General features: G+C 43.5%; 1 protein-coding gene and 1 pseudogene across 12 annotated transcripts in view; both read left to right on the top strand.

The window, feature by feature from the left end:
• The window catches only part of ABCC2 (ATP binding cassette subfamily C member 2), a 73926-nt gene that overhangs the window by 13032 nt on the left and 39086 nt on the right, over positions 1 to 21808 (top strand). For 5 of the 12 annotated variants that reach the window (XM_053207008.1, XM_053207005.1, XM_015063003.3 and 2 more), the window contains exons 3-15: positions 2676 to 2801; positions 4985 to 5119; positions 5346 to 5453; positions 5936 to 5991; positions 7146 to 7380; positions 9430 to 9590; positions 10396 to 10573; positions 14216 to 14470; positions 15549 to 15614; positions 18236 to 18373; positions 18895 to 19041; positions 20707 to 20791; positions 21505 to 21571. In XM_053207008.1, the coding sequence (XP_053062983.1) occupies positions 2676 to 2801; positions 4985 to 5119; positions 5346 to 5453; positions 5936 to 5991; positions 7146 to 7380; positions 9430 to 9590; positions 10396 to 10573; positions 14216 to 14470; positions 15549 to 15614; positions 18236 to 18373; positions 18895 to 19041; positions 20707 to 20791; positions 21505 to 21571 (1757 nt within the window). The other 7 variants (XM_027062829.2, XM_027062830.2, XM_053207007.1 and 4 more) reach the window with 7 other exon arrangements.
• Positions 2808 to 3784, top strand: LOC106966920 (transmembrane protein 147-like; annotated as a pseudogene).

Genomic DNA, 21808 nt, shown 5'->3' on the forward strand with positions numbered 1-21808 from the left:
GGTAAGGAGGAAAGGTCACTTCCTAGCAGGTTCATGATATTTTGGGGGCCTCAAGAAGAGGAAGTAACCCAAATCCATAGGTATTGCAGGGGAGTCTAATAGCAAGTATCTTGGCCTTGAAAGGCTGTTAACGGCTCAACCTGAAATTCCTTATGAAAAGTTCCAGCAAACCAGATTTAAAAGAACTTAAATGGCCAGCCACTGTTCTTGCTGCACTTACGTAAACAGGCCAAGTTTGTTAAAACTGGACTTGTTCTATAAACAAGTTAGTCTTAATTTGGCTACCTTTGACGGTGATTTCGGAAAGGAAAAAAATGTTTCAGTAACAAACCTTTATGGTTAGATTCCTTTATGGTATTACCTTTATGGTATTAGATTCTAGTTCTGATTAATCGTCCTTGAATATTTATTGTTTACCTATAAAACTAGCCTGGATCATGAATTCTTCTGGTTTTCTTGTATATCTGGTTAATTATCTACCTGGTTGTTTACACACTGTGGGCCTAACTTTGAAAGCCCACCTGCAGGACCACCTCCTGAAATAAGACCACTCACTGTTTAACTGAACTGACCTAATTGACCTTGTTATGAAATGTAGAATAAGATGATAGGCACAGAGCCCAATGCGGGCTCAAACCCATGAACCCTGAGATCATGACCTGAGCCAAAATCAAGTTGGATGCTTAACCGGCTGAGCCACCCAGATACCCCAGAATCTGTTTGCTTTTCAGTGACTACTAACAATGCTGTTACTTGGGTGTCCCATAACTTATGTGCCCCATGTGATAGAAATCTAGGTGGTTTTTAACCTGCTGTCATAAGCAGTGCTGCAGTAAATAACTTTGTACCTATGAGTGTGTCTGTAGCATGAATTCCTAGAAGTGAAGTTACTGGATGAAGAGTATATGGGCTCAAAGTTTTTATATATGGTGAAAATTAACCTCCGTAGAGGTTTTTCCTCAGTCTCACCAAATTTTTATCAAACTTTTTGATATTTGCTAATCAGTTACATGAAAAATTGCATATTGTTATCATTTGAAATTGCACTAATTATCAGTGAGGTTAAACATCTGTTCCTGTGCTTAAAAGCCATGTGTGGCTTTTTTTCTTCAAATTTTCCATTCTATGCCCTTTGCACTGGACTGTTTGTTTTTGTTTTAAATTGCTTTGTGGGAGTTCTCTATAATGTAAATTGTCCTTTTTGATGTGGATTGCTCAGTATATTTCTAACCAGTTTGCGAGCGTTTAATGTATGTGAGCCTGTGGAGGGGTCTGCTCTTTTTCCTTGGCCTGAGGAGCTGGTTAGTATTCCCTTCACCTGACCTAAAGTCATCCTTGACTGGGGGCTGTAGCTCCACCTTTTGCTCTATTTTACTCCCAGGTCACCTAAAGGTAAACATAAATGCTTCGAAAGCTGTTGTGTTTTTCCAGAAAAAAACCCACAGCCTCAGGTGAGGAAAGCACAACATCATGTATTAATCTACTTGAGAAATACATTCTCTTTATCAACATGTCTTTGACTTTATGCCTTGCTAAATAACAACACTGGTCCTACTACAGATGGATTCACCTCCCTCCTTGGTTGGTTTTCATTACAAGCAGCCCAATATCTCTGCCTGAACTATTCTGGATGAATGAGACATGGGAATGAGTAGGGATAGATGGATGGGAAGGGATGCGGGTAGAAGAGGGTACTAAAGATCTTCATTCTGAGAATGAGAATTGCTACTTCCTCAGTGGAAGTAGTACTTTTTTCATTCTGATGGGTGGGGGTGATTCTTTAGAACAATACAATGTGTATGATGTCCTATGAACTCATAGGACAAATATTGATTGGCTTGGAGTCTTCCTAGGGTGACATAGTCACACTCGTTTGCAATGTTAACTTCAAAGGTTATATGGGGAAGAGCTGGGGAATAATAAAAAACCAAGGAAAGAGAATATGACCAAGGAAACTAGAAATCCCAGTTGGGGTAGGGGAATTCCCTTTTCAAATCTATTTTTATTACTTATTGTGTAACAAATTACTCCAAAACTTAGCTATTAAAAACACATTTCTTCTCTCAGTTTTTCCGTGGGTCAGAAATTTGGGAGCAGCTTACCTGGGTTCTGCTTTAGGGTCTCTCATGAGGTTGCAGCTGACATGCTAGAAGAGACTAAAGGTCATCTGAAGGTTTGAGTGGGGCTAAAGCATCTAATTCTAAGATGACTCACTCACATGGCTGTTGGCAAAAGGTCTCAGTTACTTACCAAATGGATCTCTCCATAGAGCTACGTGAATATCCTCATGATGATGTCGGTAGCTTTCCCTGAAGTAAGTGATCTGAGAAAGAGAACGAGGAAGCCATATTGTGTTTTATGACCTTCTAGCATATTCTACTCTTTAGAAATGAGTGACTAAGCTCACAGTCAACAAAAGGGGTACCCAGATCTTTTTGAAGGAAGATATCAGAATTTATGAACAGAGTTTAAAATCACCATACTCAACATTCCTCAAAAACCTGTCCTAGCATACATTGATCTTTATTCCATTACTTGAACTACATGTATTCGTTGATGCCAGTATTACTTACATGTTCTCTGAATCACTGCATACTATCTTTATTATCTTTATCAGGAACCATTCTATTCTAAAGAATGATTATCTTCTTAACAGTGGTCTTTTTCCTTCTCAGGTGCTTGTTGGGTTCCTTCTTATTCTAGCAGCCATAGAACTGGCCCTTGTACTCACAGAAGACTCTGGACAAGCCACGGTCCCTGCCATTAGATATACCAATCCAAGCCTTTACCTGGGCACATGGGTAAGGCATATCCCCACTCCTGCCCTGTTTATCCTCTCCCTATTCATAGTCATCTGGTTGAAATGTACTCTTTTGGAATAAAACTAAGTCCAGTTTCCTCTACCTTTTTTGAGGGGCCTATGATGAGGCAAAACTTGTTTGTAATGGAGTTGAATCAAATTTTAGCTTTTCATATTCTTTTGAACACTAACTTCTAGATCCTTTTCCCTAGTGTAAATACTAGCTCTGATGACAAAGGTACACGTACCTTATGCCCTCCTATCTTTCCATCTAATAATTATACGTGAGCGAGTGTCAGTCTGGCCAAGGCAGAGACCCACACTCTGGTGGGTGCAGGAGGTCAGCACCATGACCCTGTTCTACTTCAGGAATGGCTTTGCCCTGGGCTACTTCCCCTACTTCATCACCTACAAGTGCAGTGGCCTGAGTACAATGCCTTCTGAAAATGTGTGCAGGCCAGGGTCACCCACCTCTTCGTGCAGCTGTGCAAGATGCTGTTTCTGGCCACTTTTTTTCCCTCACCTGGGAAGGCGGCATGTATGAGTTCACTGGGGAGTTCGTGAAGGCCAGCGTGGATGTGGTAGACCTGATAGGCCTAAACCTTGTCATGTCCCACAATGCAGGCAAGGGGGAGTACAGGTCATGGGTGCTGCCTGGGGCTGGGCCACCACCGTGCTCGTTATGTCCCGCCACATCCCCCTCTGAGTGGGAGCCCAGGGCACTGAGTTTGACTGGAAGTACATCCAGAAGAGCATGGACTCCAACATTAGTCGTGTCCATTACATCGACACATCCGCCCGGGTCTAGATGATTGCACACTATGACCCGTATCACACTTTTCAGCCAGCAGTACTCCTACTGGTGTTCTTTAGTGCTACAAGACCTTTGTCATAGAGATCTTTGTCCACCTCTGTTCCCTGGACAGCTGTCCAGCCCTCAGCACCCTGGCCCTGTATGTTCCTGTTGTCAACATGCACTCCTAGGCTTGGTGTCCCAGACATTCACATACCCATTTCCCCTGCCTCCAGTGAAATAAACAGTGTTTCAGAAGTTAAAAAAAAAAAAAAAAGTTATGTAAATGTTATTCTTAAATTGACCAATAGTCTTACCAATGGATCGTTGAGTCCAGGGTTGCTTGTATAAACTTGATAACAGAAACGGCTATTTCTTCTACAGGCTGTTTTTTGGGGGAGGCCTGTGCAGTGTTTGAACAACAACTGAATTAGTTGCCACCATTTTTTTAAAAGAGGAAGATGCCACATAACTCTGTGGATTTCTAAACTTCCTTGGAAAATCAGCATGCCTGGCACTTATGGGCATGTGTCCCCAAAGGGCAATGGTCAGCTGGCACTGAGTGGCAGTCATCCCTGATAGATTACACATCTGCTCAGCGTAGTCTTCCACCTTTACTTCACTCGGGAATGAACATGGCCTGTCCGCTGCAGGCATTATTGTTTGCTACCATTGTTATAAAACAAGAAGGGTGTAGGCATGGTTTCCTGGAGCCCGCTCACAGGGCTGTGTGCAACTCTTCCTGACGCTGTTTAGTGACTGTATGTTGGGGCTTGACATCTACCATGGTAGTAATCTCTACACCACAAAAATTAGCAAATGCTACTAATCGTGGCTTTGTTTTCAGAATGCTAGTTTACACGTTCGGCACAGAATCTAGGAAACAAACATTTAATTATATTTAAGTGAGTTGTTACAAGGCAAGTGTTTTTTTATTATTATTATTACTTAGTTTGATATTATTGGAAAATCCTATAGACACCTTGCACTCGTCCAGCAGAATCTGCCTCCCCAGATGGACTACTGTAGTGCCTGACATTAACTTCCTTGGGTCTTGAAAAGACTTCTCTGGCTCCCAAAGTAACTCCATTAAGTGCAGTAGAGGACCCTCTGTATTCTTGGCTAACTCCCCACCCAAGTGTGGTGAACAGACCTAGGGGTGGGGAAGGGGGTCCCAAGGAGAGCCCTGAGCCTGAGACCCTGAAAGAAGAAGATGGGTGGTATCAGGGAGGAAGTCTACAATTTGGCATTGTGTATTTTCTGCTTGGCCAGATTAGTTATAACAATCTCCTCCTTTGACCTACTGCTCCCTTGTTCTCTGGCCTCTTTCTTGCCTCTTGTCCTCAGTTAGTGACTGTATTTTTCAGAACTTGATGTGAACTTCTCTCTAGCTCCTGGTTTTGCTGTTCCAACACAGCAGACTATGGTGTGTGCAGAAGGACTCTTGGTTCCTGTCCCTATTCTGGATTCTCTCAGTACTCTGTGGCATCTTCCAGTTTCAGACTCTGATCCGGACACTCTTAAAGGTAAGGAGGAAAGAGAGGGTGACACGAGGAGGTAGAGGTGAGCACCTTCTAAGAGTAAATGGCATACAGTCAGTTGAACTCTGGGATAGAATAGGGGAATTTGATGATAGGTTTTAATGATGAACATTGACATATGGGACATTTAGACTTAATTTGGAAAAAGGCCCATTTATTTCTGGTTGGTTTGTTTGTGTTTGTTTGTTTGTTTGTTTGTTTCCCCCCATAGGGCAACAATTCTAATCTGGCTTACTCCTGCCTGTTCTTCATCTGCTATGCACTGAACGTCCTGATCCTGATACTTTCAGCATTTTCAGAAAAAGATGACTCCTCAAATGTGAGACACTAAATATGCCTACCTCATGTAGTATTTAACTGGATGGTATCTTGACACCTATAACTTCGAGATGCCCAGGGCTCATGGAGGACACATGAGCCCACAATATAGCAATGTGGACCATTTATGGCTTAAGGAAATAGAGTGACTAGCATGTGGAAATACTTTTATGTGCGAGGAAATACTTTGACATTGACCCGCCAATCTTTAGCATAGACAATTCATCATATATCTATGCCAGAAAATCTGATTTTTGCTAATGACTTCAGGGTTTCCAGATAAATCTATGTTGTCCAGTCTACTTCAGTATTATGTCTACTTTTTAGCATAACATTATATCTATAAAAATCAGTTTCTGATTATAGAGTCCCACAAAGTTCCTGTTTCAAATTGAATTACTTTTTGATTTTCTTTCTTTCTTTCTTTCTTTCTTTTTTTCTTTTTTTTTTTTTTTTGTGTGTGTGTGTGTGTGTGTCCTACAGAATCCATCATTCACAGCTTCATTTCTGAGTAGCATTACCTTTAGTTGGTATGACAGGTAGGAAATGCCCGGAGTATGGGCTGTCTGTATCCCTACCCCTTCATTCTTCTGAAAGTGATGGAAATCTTAATTTTAAAAATGCTTCCTGAGGCCTCCATTTCTCCTCTTAGAGTCCAAGAATGTTAATGTAATGGATCTATTTATTTCAGAGGATGTGGAGGAGAGGGTGGAGGGGAATTTTCTTTTGGTGGTCTGGGGGTTCCACAGGGAAAAACAAAGGACATTAGGAAAAAGAGGCAGAAGGACAAGAAAAGGAGAATTTGGTTGCAGGCAGTGTGGCATGATTTGGAGGGTAAGGGGTGAAATAGCTGGGCTACCAAAAGATCTGGAGCCTTCTTGGCAGGCTCATGAGGTCTATGAATCCCTTCTCAAATCATGTTTTAAATGTATAACGTAAAAGGTATAGAGTTACAAAGGAAACCGAATATATTGAAATATAATCACTTAAATATTAAAAAAACACAAATTTGTGATGTAGTAACATAAGTGCTTCTTTAAGAATTCATTAAATGACAAGATCTAGTGATGGGGCTAATCATGATCACAACTTCAAAGTAATGATGATGTAAATGAGCCATGAAAACACTGTGATGTCTCTTGGTGTCCAAGGCACAGGCAGTCCTTTTTCCAACTGTTTGGTAGCCTACATTCATGTCCTAAGGAAAGGCTAAAATTCAGTTAGAAGCTAGTAAAGATAAAGATATAATTTATTCTGTATCCATGTCCTCAAATACCAGGTTGATGGGCCCTGATCTAGGGAGACTGTATAGAGGAGGCCTCCAGGGATGCTCAGTTCCTTAAGGGCGGCATGAAAACCCCTCAAGGAGATTCCAGAGTGGCAGAGAGGCAGCCAGTGTTTGAGGAGGAAGGATGGGGAGGAAGTGATGCTCTTTTGGCTTTTAATTCAGTAGTGCTGCCCCTCTTTCCCTTCTCATCTTCTTCCATGTTCCATCACCTCTCGTATCGGTTTTCCGCACTCCCCACTCCTCTGCCAAGTTCAAAGGGCCAGAAGATGGGGCAGTGGCCCTCTTCCCATCCTCTGCCCCTCCATCTCTGAACCAGGGATCAGGTTTTGAAAGAAGCAGCAAGGGACCTCCCTCTGCCCCGACTCCACATGTATGGTCTCAGCCTATGGGTCACTCTGGTTCCAGCATTGTTCTGAAAGGCTACAAGCAACCTCTGACACTCGAAGATGTCTGGGATCTTGATGAAAAGATTAAAACGAAGACACTGGTCAGCAAGTTTGAAAAATGTATGGCAGGAGAGCTGCAGAAGGCCAGGAAGGCAGTCCAGAGACGACAGCGGGGGAGAGCACAGGAGAACTCCAGGGACAGGCTGCATGGCTTGAACAAGAATCAGAGTCGAAGCCAAGATATCCTTGTCCTGGTAACTTTCCCATGAGTGTCTGTGTGAGTGTGCTTTATGTCTTCAAGCAGAAGGGCATCAGTGGCATAGTGATTCTGTCCTTACATTTTGATAGCACTTTATACAGTGCATTTTATATTATCTGTAGTATTCATAATACTAATAATACCCTAGTGATGGAAACATTTGAGTATAATGTGCTATTCTCTCTCCTTTTGGGTATGTTTGAAATTTTCTATTATGTGTCTTTAAAAGTAGAAAAATAATATCTTAGCATTACTAGAATTTGCACCTTGGTGGGTTTTAGCATTAGGTAATTTATGCATTTATTTATTTACTCAACAGTATTTATCAGTACCAAGTAACAGACTATTTTGGGCACTGGGCATAAGGAATGGCCTGAAAGAGTCCTCTTTAGATAGCTGGAAAATAAATAATAAACCAATACATATTACTCCTTGAGAGTAATAGATGCTATTAAGAAAATACATTGGGGTGCCTGGGTGGCTCAGTCAGGGGAGCATCCGACTCTTGACTTTGGCTGAGGTCATGATCCCAGGGTTGTGGGATCAAGCCCCATGTTGGGCTTCATGCTGAGTGTGGAGCCTGCTTAAGATTCTCTCTCTCTTCCTCTGCCCTTCCCCTGCTTCCATGCTCTCTCTCTCTCAAAAAAAAAAAAAAAAAAAAAAGAGAGAGAAAAGAAAAACAAAACATGTTAATGTATTTGGTGTGAAGTGACTTTAGGGTCCTAGGAGAGACTTCTCACAGGAGCTGGCACTTGAGCAGAGACCCAAAGTCTGAGAAGAATCCACCTGGGGGACCATCAGAAAGAAGTGTAATCCAGTCCAAAGGAACAGGAATGTGAGACTGAGGGAAACACACTTTATTCAGAGAGCTTCAAGAAAGTTCTGGGGCATGGAGGGAGAGGCTGAGCAGGCGGTGAGATGAGCTCAGGGAAGTGGACAGGGACTGAGCTGTGTAGACCTTTAGGGACCATGGTTAGGAATCTGGGTTTTATTTTACAAAGATGGACAGCTAGGGGAAGGCTTTGAGCAGAGGAGTAATGTGACCAGATTTATACTCTTAAAAGCCTATTTGGGCTGTTGCTGGAAGAATGGATGGTTGGGGGGCAAGGCTGGAAGCTGGGAGGCAGGCGGGGGCAAAAGAGACTGATCAGATGGGATCTCAGTGATAAAATTACAAGAGGATGTCACTGGTAGAAAAACCTGGAAACTGAGGCTGAGAAGCTGGAGTTTGGGGCCTGATGGGACCCTGGATAATGTAATAAAGAGGCCAAATCATAGGAAAAGGAAGACACTGGCAAGTGAGTGGTAATGCCCCATGTATTAGATTCCCGGGGCTGCCCTAACAAAACACCACAAAATTAACACAATCTTTTTGTGTCACAGGTAGAAAGCTAGAAGTCTAAAATCAAAGTATCAGCAGGGCCATGTTTTTTCCAAAACCTGTAAGGGAGAAACCTTCCTTGCTTCTTTTACCTTCCGGTTTTGCTGTCCCTTGGCTTGTGGATGCATCACCCCGATTTCTGCCTCTGTTATCACATGACCATCTTCTCTCTGTATCTGAGTCTCTTCTCTTATGAAGACACCAGTCATATTGAAGTAGGGCCCACCCCCTCTTGACTTCATCTTCACTTGATTACATCTGCAAAGGCCCTGTTTCCAAATAAAGACACATTCTGAGGTACTGGGGATTAGGGTTTCAACGTATCTTTTGGGGGGACATAATTGAACCCACAACAACCATAAGTGAGAAAAAACCAAAAAGACTTCTGAACATCAAAAAAATATACTGTCACCCTTCACTCTCAGGATTACCCTCCAGGCTGCCACTTGGAGTCTATTCTTTGTTTTTATGTGGTATTCTCACCAGTTTAGTTGCCTGGTGAGGCGGCTGAAAGGGTGGATGGTAACCAGGCAGTGAGAAGACCAAAATCTGTACAAAGAAGGTGACAGGACTCAGAGGCTTAACACTGTGGAGCTGTGCGGTGCAAGACAAAGTTTTACACTACATAGCCCTGTGGGCACTGTTGTTTGGTTTTATACCTAGGAAGATGTTAAAAAGAAAGAAAAGTCTGGCACTACAGAAAACTTTCCCAAGGCCTGGTTGGTGAAGACTCTCTTCAAAACTTTCTACGTCATACTCTTGAAGTCCTTCCTACTGAAGCTGATGCATGACCTCCTCATGTTTCTGAATCCTCAGCTGCTGAAGTGAGTCCTGGGCCTTCCTTATCCTTTCAGGACCTCCTCTGCCTTTTGCTTGTCCCTTGTATATGCACGCAGGGGCTTAATATTAAATTCCCATTTTTTTAAATGTTCATGATAGTCTTCCACCTTGCAGTGCTATGTTCATGAAAAACGCAAGGCCATTTTCAAGCTCTAAAATGCTATATCTTTTGGCCTTCCTCTTTTCTACATCTCTCTCCTCCTAGGAAGCCAGATACTAGTTAGGGACTCTTGTAAACAGAACTGATATAGGAAGAGCCATGCCCAAGAGGTGGGCAGCAAATCGAACACAGACTTGTACCTAGTGTCTGTAACTCCATCTCTCCGGCCACTGCCTTCGGTGGGAGGGTCAGGTTAATCATGACAAGACTTCACGGTCTGCCAGAATCTATGGGATGAGCTGCCCTCTGGGACAAGTTCTAACTCATGCTGGATACTTTTCGGGCTTGCATTGTCCAAGAACGAATCCATTTATCCCACATGACGTCTTTTACCAGGGGCTGGGGGAAGAATGGGCCAAAGCATAGCAATGGCAGCTGTAAGTAGAGTTTCTCTCATTAACCCTGTTCACAGCCATGGCTCATCAACTCTAAGCTGTCACTGCTATTCCTCCAAGCAAAAGTGAGAACAGTGGCATAACTGTGGAGTTCAGGTCTTCCAAAGGCATTGGAAAATGCTGGTCACTTCTGTTAACTGCGGGGCAGGGGTAGGGTAGCTGGCTCTGGCTGAGCAATGTGAAGGGTCCTTGGAGACCTCATGAGCATCACTTACATGGTTTTTGTTTTGGCAGATTGCTGATCTCCTTTGCAAATAACCGAGACGCGTATGTGTGGGTTGGATATCTCTATTCGGTCCTCTTCTTTGTTGTGGCCCTCATCCAGTCTCTCTGCCTTCAGAATTACTTTCAACTGTGCTTCATGCTGGGGACAAGTGTGCGGGCAACCATCATGGCTTCTGTATATAAGAAGGTAAGTGGATTGTGTCAGACCTCACCACAGAAAAATCCCCTCAGTAGGTGTGAGCACTTATCCCAAGATTAAAAAAAAATTTGATGGAAATGCTAGCTGACCCTTAACACTTGGTTCTGACTAACTAGATAGCTTCCTTTAATTGTTCCTTTGAAAACTGTGAAAAGCAGATTCACAGACAAAGGGTGTGTGTGTTTTGGGGACATAGGGAGATACTCTCCAGAGGAGAGCTGGTAAGCTGTCCCCTGCCCAGGATCTGCCTTTCACCCTTGAAGGCTTGCATGCCTCTCTTCCTGCCTCTCCTGACAAAGTGAGAACACCTTGGAAAAGAATGTAAGATCAGGGTGCTTGTATAAGGCAGCACATATACTAAAATCAGAAAGAATGTAAGATCAGAAAAGAAGTTGGCCAAGGGCAAACTCTTAAAACCACTAACATTTAAACTGGGTATTACATGAAGCTGGGTTCACAAGACTTGGTGCATCCATCTCAGATTATAATGTTGCTATAGACTAGAATTCTCTATGGGCCAGGACTCTTTCTCCCTGACCCACTTTTGTCTAGAGACTGATTTTTCTAACCTTTAGCATCTGACCACCCCTTCTCTGCCCGACTCCTTCTCTCATTTTATAAATACAGTCACTTTGGTTACTGAGTTCTGCAGACTTGAAATTTTCCATTTCCTTATGATGATTTTGCTAATCTTCTAACACATTGCTTTTAACATTTTGCTTTCTCAGGGCAACTGTATTTTCCTTGTGTCCTAGATGCCAAGGTGAAATCTCATTTCATCCCTGAAAATAGAATCAATCATATCTCAATAAAAAAATAAAAAATAAATAAATAAAAAGGATTGAAAATAGAGTAGTTACAGTCAGTGACTACAAGCCTGAGGAGAAAATTCAGAAATAAGGAGATAGGACTTTTTATAGAACAGAACATTAAACATCAACTGCCTTTTCTTCCCCTCCTTGTACCACTAGAGAGTTCTATCATAGTGATTTCTCTTTTATAGTTCTTGGTTTTCTCCTTTGCATTTGTCTCTTAAAACCCATGTGTCACTGTCTTCCCCAAGCAGATGTTGACTCCCCAAGAGGCCCAGACAGGTGAGGTGCCTGGGTGGCTCAGTTGGTTAAACATCCAACTTCAGCTCAGGTCATGATCTCACAGTTCGTGAGTTTGAGCCCTGTGTTGGGCTCTGTGCTGACAGCTCAGAGCCCGGAGCCTGCTTTGGATTCTGTGTTTCCCTCTCTCTCTGCCCCTTCCCTGCTCATGCTCTGTCTCTGTCTCTCAAAACTAAATAAACGTTTAAAAAAAAAATTAAAAAGGAGGGGCGCCTGGGTAGCTCAGTCTGTTGAGCATTTGACTTTGGCTCGGGTCATGATCTCACAGCTTGCAAATTTGAGCCCCGCATCGAGTTCTGTGCTGACATCTTGGAGCCTGGAGCCTGCTTCAGATTCTGTGTCTCCCTCTCTCAATCTGCCCCACCCCCACTTGCAGTCTGTCTCTTTCTCTCTCAAAAATAAATAAACATTAAAAAAAATTTTTTTAAGTTAAAAAAAAAAGGGGGGGGGGAAGAGAGAGAGAAACCCAGACAGGTAGTCCAAATGTCTTTAGCCCAGAAGTCTGGTCAAGTCTTTTGAATTCCTGAATACCCTCACACTGGGATTGGTCCTCCCCCAATTTTTTTTTTTTATGTTTTTAATTCTTTTTTGAGAGAGAGAGAGAGAGAGAGAGAGAGAATGTGAGCAGGGGAGAGGCAAAGAGAGAGAGGGAGACACAGAATCTGAAGCAGGCTCTGGGCTCAAAGCTGTCAGCACAGAGCCCAATGCGGGGCTCAAACTCATGAGCTCTGAGATCATGACCTGAGCTGAAGTTGGATGCCTAACCAACTGAGCCACCCAGGCGCCCCATGTCTTGCCTCAATTTTTAATCCCCTTATTTCTTCTGGAGATACTGGATTTCTGTTTGCAGGATATGAGGTCAATAACCAAGCTGTCTCAGCCATTTTTATGAATGTACACTTTTACAATTGTGTTGACTCATTCCCACTATTTTTGATTCTTAATATATTCCAAGTTTACAACTGTTACAATCCACAAATAATTTTTAAAATGGTGATTTTAATAAGACTTTCATTCAAATTAATATTGCTACTAAAATAGAATTTAAAATTGACTTTATATGTTTAGGCAGTGCTTCATTTATGAAATGTTATAAAACATTTTTTTCATATCCATTATAAATCCATGGCCCTGTGAAGGAACAGCATTATTTACAGAGAAGAAAGGATTAGATCATTTCAGTGCCTATAATCACACAGCCAGGACTTGCCCTCAGATAAGGGCTGTTGGGACTAAGCCAATGTCTTTTCTACTGTATTGAGATTTATTGAGAATAGAAAAGTGATGACCTTGAAGGGCAATTTGTTTGGTTTTTTGGTTTGGTTTTTGTTGGGGGGGGGGGAGGTTTGCCATATTTTTGCTTTTCCATACTAAAGGGGAGGCATAGCAGTGAACTGATTTCTCTAGAACGTTGGTGGCCTAACGTTTGGGGGAACGTCCCTCATTTTACTGTATAAACAAGAATCGTGTTATGTTCCAAAGAAATATGTCTTGTGGATATGATGACGGTACAGCTTCTAGGAAGTGGCTGGAGGTGGATCCCTGGAACTAACCTTAGCCCATACCCTATCTTTGGGGGGCTTAGAAGGCTCTCCTTCCTCCAGGAAGATGTAGTGGTATGAAGAATGTTCAGGAGGTGGTTTGGTGGCCATGGTGTGAATTGGTTTCAGTGCCCCCACCCCAATCCCTTGGCAAGGTACATTTGTGCAAGGCATTGGTATAAGTAACAGACCTGTGGACGGACAGTAGTCTTTTGGTCTCTCTAACATGAGAACGGGGGCCCATGCTGTATGAGTCAGCATCTAGATATTGCCTACAAATTCCTGACCATAAACAAATGGTTTTGCTTCAAATGCGTGAACCCTACAGCTTTCCTCTTCATTCTAAGATCTCTGTCCTTGGAAACAGTTGAAACTTCTTCATAAGAATATGACTCCCAATAAAACTGCCACGTCAGAAGTCTGCACGGCCAGAATCCACTCATGATTCTTGCCTTCCTTTTATCCTTCACTATCTGATTCCCTACTGTGTGCCATGTGATACAGGAGTGAAATGAACAGATGTAGCCCTTGTCCTCCCGGGTTCGCATCTGGTGGAGAAATAGAAAAACAATTACAGTTCAGTGTCACTACCGTAATGACAGAGGTTAGTCCAGAGTGTTATGGGAGTACACAGGAGGGGTATCTACCCCAAACTCTGGAGTCCAGGGAAGTCTTCTCAGAATAAATTCCATCTAAACTGACACTAAAGAATAATTAGGAATTTTCTGAGCAAAGAAGTGTGTGTGTTGGGGTGGAAGTGGTAGGGGGTTCAGAGAGGTGGGAATAGCCTGAAAGGGTGGTCAAAAATGAGAGAACACTGTCTGTAAGATTTGGAGGCAAGAAGGCCTAGCCTCTTGGAAAAGTTGTGTCCATATGGAGCCCATCCTTCTAGTGTGTTCTTACTTCCTGAGTTTCCCTTTTACTCCCCATTGTTCTTGGACTTATCCATAGATCCCAATTCCAATCTTTATCTTTAGGCGCTGACCCTATCCAACCAGAGCAGAAAGCAGTACACCATTGGAGAAACTGTGAACCTGATGTCTGTGGATGCCCAGAAGCTCATGGATGTGACCAGCTTCATCCATTTGCTGTGGTCAAATATTCTACAGATTACTTTATGTATCTCCTTCCTATGGGCAGAGCTGGGACCCTCAGTCTTAGCAGGTGTTGGGGTGATGGTACTTCTAATCCCAATTAATGGGATACTTGCCACCAAGAGTAGAGCTGTTCAGGTAAAGAAACCGAGTCACCCTAGGGAGATCTCTACACCCACTTCAAAGTCTAAAGTCTTTTGCTTACTCTAACTCTTGGGCATTTGGGCAGGCAATGCTAATGGAAGACTTTCCACCATCCCAAATGACTGTGGCTTTCTCTGGATTCCCTTCTCATCTTTTGAGCACCGTTAAGGTTTATATACTCCATCTTCGTTCGTGTTAGATGGCAGAGCCTGATTGGAGAGGGGAGAGCTTCCCAGGGACCCGGCACATAACTCTCCCACCCTGCTCTGCTGGACTGTTCTTCAAGTAGTGATTATTGGCCCTGCTTCTCTGTCATAGCAATACAAACCAATCATGCAGAGCAGACACATGAATGACCCAGACATTACGCCTAAATCCTGGCAGTCATCCCTGCTCCTACCAGGTGGCGGGGCTCCATGCCGATAGTCCTTTGCTCTGCCAGAAGTCATAGGTTGGTGGGTGGACTCAATGGTGTACATGATCTATTCATGCATTCACTTTGCATTCCTTTAGTCCCAAATAATTACTTTTAAAAGATTTTCTGTACATACTATTCTGGGAATATGGCAGCAAATTAGACAAAGCTCTTGCTCTTATGGAGCTTACTTACATTCTATTTGCAGTGGAGAATCAGGCCATAAACGGAAGTGAAGAAGAAAACTATCAGGTCATGATAGTACTATGAAGAAAATTAAACAGAGTGAGATGAGAGAAAGTGAATGGGTGGTGGTTTTAGATTATGGGGTCAGGAAAAGCCTCTGTGAGGAGGGTACATGTGAACTGGGCTCTGAATAGCATGAGCCTGACTGTGCAGGAGGAAGCCTTGGGAAGAACAGCCTGGGAAGAGGCGCAGGCAGGCAAAGCCTGTGGGGGCAGAAGTGAACTGGGTGTAGTTAAGGATCAGAAAGCAGATGGGTGTGGCGGGAGCAGCCTGAGCAGAGCAGGGGAGGGATGCATCCCATCACCAGGCACCCATGTGACAGCCACAGGTGCCATCACTAGGACCTAGCATCTGCAGCAACTCTGGACCCTCTTACGAGGAAGTGTGTTTTGTTTGACTTTTTCCTGGCAGGTAAAAAATATGAAGAATAAAGACAAACGTTTAAAGATCATGAATGAAATTCTCAGTGGGATCAAGGTGAGAAGCCGAGTACAGGTGGCCCGGGGGGAAAATGCCAGCAGCAGAGGGTTCTTGGCCTTCAAAAGGCCTGGCAGGGCTTGCGGGTCTCCCCCACTTGTGGGCCTCCCCCACTTGTGGGCCTGTGGTGTGTCCCAGGACTCCCAACCCCTGTTAGCAGGTCTCCTGCTTCTCCTTCCAGTGGTCTCAGGCCCTCCTTCAAAACTTCATTTCTCTTTATTTACCCTAAATGGTTGCTTTTCTTCTCATGTTTTACTGTCAAAATTGTCAAACGTGCACACAAGTGGAGTGAATGATGAACCCCATGAACCCCATGAACCCCCATGGACTTCTCACCTAGGTCTAGCAATAATCAGCATGATCTAGTTTCATCTATGTACCCACTTCATGCTCTGCTAGATTTTTTTTTAAGTTTATTTATTTATTTTGAGAGAGAGTGAGCACGAGAGAGCAGGGGAGGGGCAGAGAGTGAGAGAGAGAGAATCCCAAGCAGGCTCTGCATTGTCAGCAAGGAACCTGATGTGGGGTTCCAACTCATGAACTACAAGATCATGACCTGAGCCGAAATCAAGAGTTGGATGCTTAACCGACTGAGCCACCTAGGCACCCCTCTGCTAGATTATTTTTAAAGCAAATCCCAGATGTGGTATCTTGTATTTCACATAAATACTTTGTGTTTCTAAAAGACTTTATTTTTTTTATTTTTTTATTTTTATTTTATTTTATTTTTATTATTTTATTTTATTTTTATTATTTTTTTTAACATAACCACAATACTATTATCCCACCTTAAAAAAAAATTAGTCATTTTTGGTACCATTAAATTTCCCCAGTTGCCTCAGATGTCATTTGTTTGCTGTTAATTAGTTGGAATAAGGATCCAAAAAAATCCACACATGGCATTTAGTTGCTACTGCTTTTAATCTATAATTGACTCTTCCCCCTCCCCTTTCCTTTTTATCTTTGTCATGTTGGAGAAACTGCGTTGTCTTATTTCCTATATTTCTTATAAATTAGTAATCAGATCTAGAGGCTTGATTAGATAGGGGATATTTTTGTTTTGATTTTTGGTGGAGGTAGGGAGGACAGATACTTTCAGGCAGTACCATGTGCTTCCAAACACCAGCAATGGTGAGTGTTCGGGGGTCCAGGTGATTCACCCCTTATTAGGTTTCCTGCCACTCTTTCCCCCAGAGCAGTGATTTGTGGCTCTGGCAGCACATTTTGACCCCCAGGAAGTTTGACTCTTAGGCTTGGGCCCTAATTCAAACCATTTAAATTAGACTCTCTGGGGTTGAGGCCTAGGCACACATAGGTTTTAAAGTTCTTTTTTTTTTTTTTTTTTTTGATGTTTATTTATTTTTGAGACAGAGAGAGACAGAGCATGAACAGGGGAGGAGCAGAGAGAGAGGGAGATACAGAATCCGAAACAGGCTCCAGGCTCTGAGCTGTCAGCACAGAGCCCGACGCGGGGCTCGAACTCACAGACCGCAAGATCATGACCTGAGCCGAAGTTGGCCACTTAACCGACCAAGCCACTCAGGTGCCCCCATAGGTTTTAAAATCTCCCCCAAGTGATTCTAATATGCAGCCAAGTTTGAAAACTGTCCTAGAAGCTGCTAATCATTGCCTTGATCTATTATATCATTAGAGTTGCAAAAGAGTGAAATTTGAATTCTGTTATTCCTTTAGCATCAATTAGCTAGTTGGTTACATTAAAATAAAGTTTGTGCAGGACAGGCAGGAAAAATGCTGGTTTTTTTCCCCTCTTTTGGCCAGCTTTCAAAATAACGCATTTCTTCCTGCAAAGCTTACCAGCAAGTTAATTTTTAATATATGTGTTGTTTTGAATTCAAGGATTTAAACATTACCCTAAATTTTTTGAAAATGAAGCAGAGGCCTCTTTTAACTCTCTGATATTTCTCTATGCAGAATTCTGATATGCCTTTTTGCTAAATGTGGCAAAATGAAAAGGTAGCCCTGGCCCTGAGTCTCCTCTCTAATGCTTGCTAGCTTGGTAACTTTGGGCAAGCTACCTGGTATCTTCTGCCTCTTTCCTCTTCACTAAAACTGACACAATAATTCTGCAAAAGTAGGGGACTCTCCTTGGTTTTCCCAGAACTTTCTGGGCTTAGCATTGAAAGCCCCATGTCCTGGGCAACCTCTTAGTTCCAGGCAAACTGGGACCATTGATCACACTAAGGTTGTTATAAGGATTAAGTAAGATCATGTGTTTAAAACGTTCTGTACAGGGATGCCTGGGTGGCTCAGTTGGTTGAGCATCCGACCTTGGCTCAGGTCATGATCTTGTGGTTGACAAAATCTCTGTGCTGACAGAGCCTGGAGCCTGCTTTGGATTCTGTGTCTCTCCTTTCTGTGCCCCTCCCCCACTCATGCTCTGTCTCAGAAATAAAGATTAAAAAAATTAAAACATTCTGTACATAGTAGGTTTCTGACAAATGCAACCTACCTTTCTATAATCATACTTTATAATCTGGATTTCTACCCCCCTCCCCCACTTCCCTATTTTGGAGAACCTATCCTAAAACCTGGGTAGATGAGATCTGTCTGGTGTCCTTTGGGGGCAACAGTGTGAGCTGTGCTGTTTTCTACCCTGTTAGATCCTGAAGTATTTTGCCTGGGAACCTTCATTCAAAAAGCAAGTCCATGAACTTCGGAAGAAAGAGCTCAAGAACCTGCTGACCTTGGGTCAGATTCAGACTATAATGATTTTTCTCTTACACTTAAGTCCAATCCTGGTGAGTCACAGGAGTCAATGGACTAGGTCAGCTTCCTGAAGAGGAAGGTCTGTTCTCAGCAGACTGCCCAGTGCCTCTAGGCCTAACCCCGAAATCCTGGAAAATCTATCCCCCTCCTCAACTTCCCAAAGTTGCTATTCCTACCTGGTGCCCCCAACTCTAATTTCACCCTTGTGTACAATTTGGTCATCCGGCAGCCCAGAGTAAGTTTCCAGGATAATCAGCATGAATGTGGTAATCAGGAATGGTTTGCATAGGAGAGCTTCTTGTCTTCTTAAGGAGGCGGTGTGGGTCTAGAGAGGGGAGGAACACCAATATAGGAGCCCGGAGACCCGAACTCTGGTCCCAGTGATACAATTAATTGACTGTGACCTCGGGCAAAATATTTCCTGTGTAACACAAGAAGGTTGAGATAATGATCCCTAAGGCTCCTTCAACTCTGATATACCGTGTTCCTGGAACTTAGCATAAGTGTTTGAACCCTTTTTAGAAATGAATTGCTCATGACCTTGCTTTTCCAGGTGTCTGTGATCACATTTTCAGTTTACATTCTGGTGAATAGCAATAATGTTTTGGATGCAGAAAAGGCCTTCACCTCCATCACCCTCTTCAATATCCTGCGTTTCCCCCTGAGTATGTTTCCCATGGTAATCACCTCCATGTTACAGGTGGGTAGAAGCCCTCACTGCTAACTGATTATCTCTGGTTAAAAGGCTTACATCCCAAAATGACTGCCCTATCATATCTTACTTCTCGCTTCTGCTGGTGAACTTTCAATTAGAGAGATTTGTTTGGTCTCTGGAGACCAAGTTTGAGCTTAATAAAATCACAAGCTCTCTGAGCCCTAGTTTATCTGACTCTAAAATGAGGATAATCATACCAATCTTCTCTACCTTACAGGGAGACAGTCCCTGTGAAAGCATTTAATGAGATTATGATGATTAGCTGATACCTGGACCGTTTCTAAGCCCTTTTCCCAGCCCAATTTCCCCCACATTTTACCAAGGCTCTTGGGGTATTTATATAGCATTAGGGAAATGCAGCATACGTGGAAAGAGAAGACCCTCTCTGCATGAAGCCATGTGGTGGTGGAACTGAATACAGCTCTCAAGCTTCAAGCTGTCAGAAAGTGAGTTTGGAGTTCAAGAGGACTCGGATGGGCCAGAGGGAGTGTCTGGTTCCTGAAAAGTGAGCACAGTCACTGAGATGGACCAGGTACCAGACCTCAGGATATTCACAGGGCAGGTGGTAGGCTAGTGAGGTAATCAGAAAGATAGAGTACGGTGATGTGCACTTACACTAAGGGTGGCATTCTTTAGACCGCTCAGGCCATAGGAAAGATGAGTTTCAGACCTCGCTACCCTAGAGGGGGTTAAGAAAGGCTGACAGGTTTGGCTGATAAAGAAACAGTATGCTCTTTCTAGACTCTAATAGCTTAGTACATAAATTGCAAGAGCAAGATCAGCAAAGGTGTCTGCTCCCTGCCTTCCCTATCTCGTGGGGTGACTGTGAAACAAAAGGGGCCAGATGATAATGTAACACGGGCATTACATGATAATGTAAACGAGACACTCTGTTTCTGAGGGGCGGATCCATGCAACAGCTGAGTGGTTTTGTAGCCTGCAACTGCACTCAAAGGAAAGGCAAGACAGAAAGTCCACTCTTTCATCAGAACCCAGGTGGTAATGAGAAACGATCTCTCTGACAGGCTCCCTGAAAACAGGCAAGTGAGAAAGGTCCTTGTAAAAGCTCCTAGGATCTCTCCCCAGTTCTCATGTTTCAGGAGACCACAGGGTGTTCTGCCAATGCTTAGGTCAGCTGCATTTGGCCTGTGTGGAGTTTTCTAAGGTCACTGTGGTGCCATGGCCAATTCCTGTATAAAGGGTCCCAGTAGTGGCTCAGTTAGGACACTGGGCAGGACCAAGGCATAGACTCCATTAAAGAAGAGCACACCAGGGGCCCAGTTACCAAAACCAGATAGAAATTAGGATTTTGTCTTAGAAGAAAGCAGAAGACAGTTTCTGGAACTGGGTCCAAAGATTGAAGAGATGGCAATAGAGTTGACCCCAGCACCACAAGTTTTCTAAGGGGCTGAAACAGCATCTTAATTTCCCTCTGTGCAGAGAGGGATGTCTTCCAGGGCTGAAATGTGGCTGAGTCTATGGGGGTGTCCAGAGGTTCCAGATGTAGCAAAGAGTAAACCATCGGCAAGAGGCCTGGCAGGTTGACTCTCTGCTTCCACATCCAGGGCTGATGACAAAGTCAAAATCCTCTCCCTGCTCGTGCTTGTTGTTGGATTTTTTATTCTTGAGATCCTTTGTGTCCCTCTCTAGGCCAGCGTTTCCACAGAACGGCTAGAAAAGTACTTGGGAGGGGATGACTTGGACACATCCGCCATTCGACATGAGTACAATTTTGGTAATGAATTTGGAAGTTGCTTCCCCAACTTATTCACAGTGCTGGCACCAGAACTTTGACATAGGAGGGCTTAGGGGCAGCAAACTGATTGAAAGGGAGAGCTAAGGGATTTACTTTGAACCTACATTTGCATAACAAGCTTACTATTTTTACTTAAGTCACGTTTTCATTTAGAATAGGTTGCTTAGCCAGATGGCTAAACCATAATCTGAGGATAAGCAGGGAATCCTGCAAAAGATCTAGAAAAGAGAAGTCAAGATGGAGCCAAGCATGGGAACTTGGGGAAAGTAGGCTGGAGTGAAAGAACATTTGCAAGGTCTGAAGATCTAAGGATTGGGGGGCAGACACAGCCAGAGGGAGCTGTGGACCTGGAATCCAGGGAGTGACCAGGTTTGTATATAGAGGTAGAATTTTTACCAGGACATGAGGCAACAGAGGGCATGAGAATGTGCCCAGAGGCAGACATTGCAGAGGTGTCTGCAGGTCAGGAATCTGGCTAACAGGCTTGGGAATTCAACCAGAACCGCTTTTGTTTGCAGGCCACTTTTGGTCTCACCAGGGGAACTTTCCTCTGCCTCCTGTTAATGTAGGAGCCAGCACCTGATAGGTGATCTTGGGATCTGCTGAAGGAGGGACACAGGAGGGCTGAGAAGGGGCAGACAGACACATGAGGACCTACATCTGACTAAAAGAGAGGGCCTTTTTCTCAACAGACAAAGCAGTGCAGTTTTCAGAGGCCTCCTTTACCTGGGACCGGGATCTGGAAGCCACAATTCGAGAGTGAGTTGCCTCCTGTCCAGCCTGCTGTTCTTTAGGCTTCTCCTTGCCAGTCCTGTTACTGGAAAATTCCAACCACTAGGGCATGTGAAATATGGACAATGTGCATACATTCCGTTAGATTTCAGTGCAGGCTGAAACCCTGGGGAGACCAGCGGACAGCAAAACTCCCAAGCCTCTTTCCCCAGAAGTGCACCTGCCACCAGGCTGTCTTACTGTGGGACTGTGGGCTCCAGCTAA

The sequence above is a fragment of the Acinonyx jubatus genome, chromosome D2 (genome assembly GCF_027475565.1).
Source record: "Acinonyx jubatus isolate Ajub_Pintada_27869175 chromosome D2, VMU_Ajub_asm_v1.0, whole genome shotgun sequence".
Taxonomy (NCBI): Eukaryota; Metazoa; Chordata; class Mammalia; order Carnivora; family Felidae; genus Acinonyx; species Acinonyx jubatus.